Source organism: Capsicum annuum, chromosome 8 (assembly GCF_002878395.1).
Source record: "Capsicum annuum cultivar UCD-10X-F1 chromosome 8, UCD10Xv1.1, whole genome shotgun sequence".
Lineage (NCBI taxonomy): Eukaryota > Viridiplantae > Streptophyta > Magnoliopsida > Solanales > Solanaceae > Capsicum > Capsicum annuum.
Window position 1 is genome coordinate 144,235,138 of NC_061118.1, and position 8,226 is coordinate 144,243,363.

Genomic DNA, 8,226 nt, shown 5'->3' on the forward strand with positions numbered 1-8,226 from the left:
GGACTTCAACGGCCATGTGACACTCGTCGGGGTTCTCACTGTAAGACATTAGAGAACTTCATTGACATATTTCTATCAATTCTTTATGTGCTTGGATTTACTGCACGTGAGTGCCCAAATTATCTTGACAGACTTGCAAGCTGAAACTCTTGAGAATACAATTAGAGGGTTTGATTTTGCTTTTATGCTACACTTGATGTTAAAAGTTCTAATGATAACAAATCATTTGAACTCCTCGTTATAAAATATGGATCAATATATTATCAATGATTTGAAACTGTTCAATACTGCAAAGCAAGTGTTGCAAAGGATGAGGGATAGTGGATGGAGATCATTATTGGATGATATCTTTTCTTTTTGTGATAAATATGAGATAGCGATCCGAAAAATGGATGCTCGCTACATTCCTGGTAAGTTGAAACGTAGAACTCTTAATGTTACATATTCTTATTATTTTCGGATTGAAAGATTTTGTGCTATTATTGATTTGCTACTTCAGGAGCTTAATAATCATTTCGACGTTGTGAGTACTGACTTACTTCTCGGTATGGCTTATTTACATTCATCTAAGTTATTTGGTAATTTTGATAAGAAAAAACTAATGAGGTTGGCTGAATATTATCTGAATGAGTTTGATAGCAGCAAACTTCGAGATCTCAGTTGTCAGCTTGATAATTTCATAGCACATGTTCGAGGTTCTAATAAAAGATTTTTCAATATGGAGGGAATTATTGATCTTGCTAAAGTATTGATTGAATCAGATTTGCATCAGACTTGGCCTCTTGTTTATTTGCTCATCAAGTTGACTCTCATTCTTTCCGTTGCTACTGCTTTTGTAAAACGAGCATTCTCTTCCATGAACTACATCAAAAATGAACTCCCCAACAGCATGGGTGATGAATTTTTAAATAGTTGTTTAGTTTGCTATGTAGAGCATAAGATATTTGCATTTGTAAGTAATTATGCTATTATTCATCGTTTTCAAAATATGAAAAGTCGTCAGCACAGTTGTGATTGGTGTCCTATGATTAGAAGTCTTTTTTCTGAATTCAGACTTATGAACTGAAGCCTTTTTTGTACGAAACTTGTGGCTAGAAGCCTTTATTGGCAATGGTAATATTAATTGTACTTTTATTTTAATGTTTTGTTTAAAAAGTTATATATTTATATTATGTCATCATTAGCATATGTCTAAAAAAAATTAGAGCACCCACAACCTTTAAATCCTGGGTCCGCCACTAGATATTCAGAATCAAATAAATCTTCTCTAATTAACCAAGAATACACAAATCAGCAAAAATAATTATAAACCAACAAGCTAAATGTCAAATCAAAAGATGATTGGATAAAATAAAATCAAGATGAGATAGAAGAAGAAACTTTAGAAAGTAATAAGAGTAATAATAAGAGAATGTATAGGTTAATATTTGCTGAAAATTGTATGCTAATTTATAGGAGTTGTGAGGAGGTGTAATATAAGATTATCAACACATGCACAATATTTTCTTTGGGACAAAGAAATAATACTTGGTCTCCAACTAAAGAAAAATAATACATCATCTCCAAGTATTTAACTTTGCACATGTCAAAATTGACCGCCTAATATTATTATTTTTTAAAAAATTTATTACCTCTCAAAGTAAAATTAAAGTATCATTTAATTTATCTAAAAATATTTAACAGTCTTTCATATATTTTAAAATAATTTATAAGTAAAAAATTTAACTTGTTAGATTTATATGGACAAAATACAATAGATTTGGTGTCTTTTGAACTATTAATCAAACTTAGACCGATAAAATTTAACTTACAAAATTACTGGTGAAATATAATATTTCTATTAAGTAATAACTCTTATTGTAAGTCAGAAACTTTATCAATCACATTTTGATCATAATTTTATTGATCAACGTGGTTTTACGCCAGTAGGCCATGTGTGTGCCTGACATTCATGAGAGCTCTAGAAACTAAGTGTCACGATCGAGGCTACCCCCTAGTCGCGACACGGTTCTTAAGGCCACAAGTGACCCCAAGCGAACCCATGGTCTGATACCTGCTATGAGCACTGAATGAAATGAAAGTAAAACAACGTATGCGGAAAATAAACCCATGAGGTACGGTCAATCTGAATACTGAAATATATAAAACACATGACTAAAGTATCCAATAAAATACTGAAAGCTAAACTATTTCTCTGAATAACTGATAATAACTGAAAAATGAATGACTATCTAACTGTCTGAAAGCCTTTAAGAACCATAATGAGTTGATGGGACAGACCCCCAACAAATTCCGACTGATGAAACATAAATAGGTTCTGAAATAACGGTAAAACATGTCATGTCCTCAATGAAAGAGGACTCAACACTACTGTTGTCGGGTGATGCTGGACTATCTAAGAACGATCAAAAACTGAGCATCCGAACCTATGTTATAAGACAACATAGCGTAAGAAAAGAGTATGCGGTTAGTACTTTGAATGTACTGGTACATGAGGTAAGGACTATCTGAAAAAGTTATGACAACTGAACATGAATGTATGAACATGAAACACTAAGAATGCAAGCCAAGCATAAATATGTACTGAAATGAGTTGTGAATCTGAGTGACTGAATCACTATTATAGCATAACTGAAGTCAGTATACTTGGTCATGTAAGCCTGAGCTGATCTATTCTAAATACTATACTTAGATTTTGGGAGCTAAGATGTAACCGACATGCCCCAATCTGAGCTAATTGGGGTCCAACTTATAACCCTGATTGGAAAGGTGTCAGTACCTTGCCACGGGTACTAACATATGATTGTATGAATCCATTAATCTATTGTCCCGAAGGACCAGGGTGTCAAGCCTAAACTGACGAATGACCCCTGAGAGGAAGTCAAGCCTAAACTGATAGGTGACCATTCATATCTTACGTTGGTTATGTAGTTCTAGAATTCAGGAATTGCTACTAACGACTCTACCTAATCTGACGGGGGAGCCGTCATCCCTGCATTCACTCAGTACTAAGTGTTACTCCTAACTGAAAGACTTTGGTATTATTAATTATTTAACATGACATGGTACGTTACTTGTAAATGCTCAGCATGAATATGATATTTTGAATGTGGTAGTAAAATCATGATCTGACTGACTTATTTCTTGAAACAAAAATCATGTAAAAAATACGTAGGTATCGGGTGTTCATAACCCGCCAGCAGTGAATGATTACAAAAGTACGATAACAATATTAAAACAATAAGAGAATGTCCTAATTCAGAGACCCAAAAGATAGTAAATTTCAATAACTATTAGAATACATGAATTTGAACATAAGGGTATGTTAAACATGAGAAAAACAACATATTTACATGGTTTAATTCATAACTTGAGAATGTATCATGAAATTAAGGGGTTAAGACTAGGGAAATTGAAATTCAAATATGAAGTGACTTGAATAACATGGGAACACATATTGACATGACTTGAATTTGATTTTTTAAGAAGTTCATGGATTTGATTCATAAACTGTAAGGATAATTCCATAAAGTAGAATAAAATTCAAACTTTTAAAACTACAAAAGAGTTTTTGGGCTCAATGGGTGGAAGCAACCCCTTGATGAATACCCTGCACACCTTAAAGTTCTTAAATTGGTGAAGTAAACTTGACCTTTGAGACTTCGGAGATGATCTTAAGAAGAAACCCTGATCTTGTTCCTGAAAATGGAAATATAGATTTTGTGTTGTTTAATTGATAGAAAAAAAGGGAAAAATAACATCCCTTAGGGTTAAATGTCGTGGGTTGGGAGTTATAAGGGGAGAAAAGACCAAAAAAAACCCTTAGAAACCTTTTGGAAATCATTTGGAAGTCGTTCCAACGTGTTTAGGTACGACTCGTATGTTCTGGGTACGAGTCGTACCTTGAGTCGTCACCAGGAACCCAAATTTTGACCCCTATTATTGTGGGTAAGACTTCTCATGATGACTCATATGTTCTGGGTACGAGTCGTACCTTGAGTCGTACCCTATCGGGAGCTTTGACAGTACTTCAGTAATCTGGCCATAACTTCACCCCGGCATTGAATTAAGGCAAAATTGGTATCGTTGGAAAGATAGTTCAATTTTCTATTTGCTGGTAGGTATTGATCTCATAAATTATTAGTAAAACAAAAGTTATGCTCGTTTGAATATGACTATAGTTATATTCTTCATAAGAACTTAACCACTAAGGGATGTTTTGACTTGTTTGTGTGCTAGGAGCTATTTGAGGACTTAATATATGTCTAAGTAACTTTAAATCTATCAAAACACGAGGCTTGATTCTTGGATCCTTCACTGATCAAGAGATGAGTCATACTTACGACTCATAACAAGTCATACGACTAGCACTCATCCTCTCGTAAGCTAGATAGAACTCATCTCACCTTCCACTGACTTGGTTAGGACTTACCATGTATGACTCATTTGATCACCTTACGACTTCCAAGGTTTAAGTTATACCTTAAATAGAATATCACCCATCACATACTGTTATGGATATGATTTGAACATATGATTCGTATGATGTCCATACGATTCAAAGGTATGTGTCGTATGTTGTATAGTGACTTCAAAACATGGGGTATTACACTGAGGTCAAAATTCTCATAGGAACGACCTTATTCACTTCTCATATGGATGAATTCACCAAGTGTGCACTGTTTTAAATACACCATTCATAAGGACTATGAATTTATTAAGAGTTAATAACTCATCTCAATTTTAGTAGCAGTTCAAGCACTCTCAGTAAGTGCACAGTGTCAATATCAACTTGTGTTTACCAATATGAACCTACTTTTTCGGATCACCAATCACAGAGGTTGGGTTACCATCTTTATTGACAATCCTATCATCCTTAACCCCATCTCTTTTAAAGTTTAAAGAATTATTTTTCTTTTCATAGATGGGGGCTATGAGATAATAAATCATTCTTTTTTAAAGAAATATTCACTAAGAAATTTCTTTGTTATTCAACTTCAGTACTAGTTAACTCTAGAGCCACAAACTCTGATTTCATAATTGATCTAGCAATGATCGTCTGCTTAGTTGATATCCATAATACTGCCCCACCAAGGATGAACGCATAACTACTAGTGAATTTCATCTCATCTGAATCAGAAACTCAGTTCACATTAAAATATCCTTTTAAAGTAAAAGGAAATTCACAATACAGAATACCATAATTCATGTTTCCTCTCAAATATTTTATCAGTTTTATTAACACAGATCAATGTTCTTTATTGAAATTATGAGTATATTTACTCAGTCTACATACAACATAAGTTATATCAGGCCTATTAAAATTCATCAAATGCATCAGACTCTCAATAATTCGTGCATATTTAGACTGAGCAACTGGATCACCATTATTTTTTTCAATTTAGAGTTAGCATCATAAGGATAAGGAGTGGCTACAGTAGTTACCTCCCAACGGTCAAAATTCTTAAGAAGTCTTTTGTCATAATGTTTTTGTGTTAACATTATACCACTATCATTCCTTATAACTTCAACTCCCAATATTATTTTTACTTCATCCAGATCTTTTATATCAAAATTAGCAGATAAAAATAATTTGATATTTTGCACAATATTTTAAATTTGTATATGAGCATGTCATCAACTTATAAGCAAATTATCACATAATAATTGTCTATCATTTTAATATAAATACATTTATCCACTTCAACAAAAGAAAAAATATCATTTATTAAGACTTTATCAAATTTCTCATGTCACTGTATAACGCCCCGTATCTGGTATCCGGAATGCTACACGGTGCTCATGACCCCAAAGGACCACGAGCTAACACATGATTGATATTTGTACCTGTGCACTGCATAATATACTGTATAATGCAAAAACATGAACTGAAAGGCCATAAGGTTCAAAACTAAGATATAATATTTGATATAAATATAATATCTGGGTGGGGTATGAAATACCCAAAACTATCTAAACATACTATAGTCTGAAAAGCCTCTAAAACATGACTGACTGAATAAGGAGTTGATGTGACATGTCCCCAACTAACTCCAACTAATAAATTAATTAATGGCATAATAAAGTAATGATCATGTCCTCAAAAGATGAGGACTCATTTCTAACTCTGACTGTTGAGATTGGAATGCTACTAATGCTTTGGAGTTCATGTCTCTGAACCTATGGTATAAAACACCATATCGCAAATGCATCAGTACGATTGAATGTACCGGTATGCATGTGAGGTAAGCTAAATGCATGGGGTTCATATGCATGAACAATAATAATAACAGACTGACTATCATAAGCGTGAGAATACATGTATGAAACATAATAACTGACACTGATACCGTGATAACATGATTACTGAATCTGAATACTGATAGCATAACATACTGATAACTGATATAACTGATAACATGAGTTACTGTATCTGACAGTCCTGAATCTGATGGATCTAGCTGAGTTTTGTACTATATCTGAGTTAACTGTATCTGACAGTCCTAAAATCTAAAGAACTATCTGAGTTTTTTTACTGATACTGATACTGAAACTGTGGAAAGTAGGCATCTAACCGACATGCCCCAAATGACGCATTATAGTTGAACTAGGGTCCAATCTATGCCGAAATTGAAAGGGTGTCGATACCGCACCATTGGTAAGGACAACATGTACTAGTAGGTTACTCTAATGAGAATGGTGGGAACCCTCAACTAGCAGGTTAAGCCACCTCATCTACCCTCAACTAGCAGGTATGATGTCTCAACCTGTGCTGGCTACGTAGTTCTGGAATGCAAGGATTGCTCATTAGAATCACACCCTTAAATAGTAGGTGAGTTCCCATCCATGGGTTCATTCGGTGCTAATTCCTACTCCCATCTGAATGGACACTGAACATGGCTAAATAAACTGACTGGGCTGAGTTTACTGAGTTTCATTGACTGACAGAATATTACTGAGATTATTGAGTTTTTCTGAGTCATGAGACTGACTAAATTCTACTGAACATGTCTTGACTGAGAATATCTTGAAAGCATGACATTGGCTCTAGGCATACAACTAAATTGTCGGGTACAAGTACCCCAAGGACTCGATGGAAAAAAACTGACAAAGCATGACTATCTTGAATACATAATTAACATCATAATTCCATAATTCATTGACTAAGACATTTCATCAAACACTTGTCATGCATAGGCTTGTACATAATTGGGGATTTCATAATATCATACTAGTTTGGTACTTTTCCTTCACATAGGCAATTAATCAAACACATGGTGAGCATAGTACATGTAGGCGACATTATACAACAAGTAAGCATCATGACTCAACTTTAATTTTACCATTCAAGGATTTAATCATAGGTTCACGTGAATCTACACCCATACTAATCAATTCCACATAAAATTTATCACCAAACATGGATTAGAATTTCAATTAGTCATTATCAACATGAACAAAGCAAACCCAACATAAAATTCATAAAATCCATATACTTGAACTTTGAAAAGAGATTCTTGGGCTTCATGAACGAAAGGAGTCCATGAATGAACACTATGCATATCTGGGCTGTGAGTTTCTTGAAGATTTGTGGAGAAAAACTTGAATTCTTGGCTTGGAATCAAGCACCTAGGGTTTCTTGTTCTTGGGGATTGATTTCTTAGAGAAACCCTATTTGTTGTTATAGAAGAATAATGAACTAATGAGCTATGGTCAGGTGTAATTAGGGATTGAATCGGGTGGAAAAAAACCCAAATACCCTTTTAAAAATGGCTTTAAAATAACTGAACGGAACATGTGACGGTGGGTGCGATGGCCCGTCACTAGCTTAACGGTCAGTCATTTTGACCTTCGCACGTGGACCAGGAAAAGGACTCACTGTCTAACTAGAGACGGCTTGGGCGACGGTCCGTCGCAAGTTTGACAGTCCATCAACCTGTCTATCGCATCTTATCCAGAAGGTTACCTCACTGCCTTAGCTGCGATGGTCCGTCAACCTGGCCGTCGCACCTGGGTGATTCTGACAGCTCTCGGTAAAACATCCATAACTTTTCACTCTAATACCGGATTTAGACGAAATTGGTATCGTTGGAAAGCTAATTCAATTTTCCACATGATAAAAAGTGAAAATCTTAAAAATTGCACGTGTACACAAATGGATTTATCTTTCATGGTTAAGTTTCTAACATTCTTGGGATAATTTCAAGCTAGAAAAATGTACGGGGT

General features: G+C 34.6%; 1 protein-coding gene across 1 annotated transcript; it reads left to right on the plus strand.

Annotated features, from left to right (window-relative positions):
- Positions 1 to 247: 247 nt before the first annotated feature.
- On the plus strand, positions 248 to 1,066 carry LOC124886652. The gene has a single exon (XM_047395530.1). It carries the CDS (start codon positions 248 to 250, stop codon positions 1,064 to 1,066), a length of 819 nt encoding a protein of 272 aa, XP_047251486.1.
- The last annotated feature ends 7,160 nt before the right edge of the window (positions 1,067 to 8,226 follow it).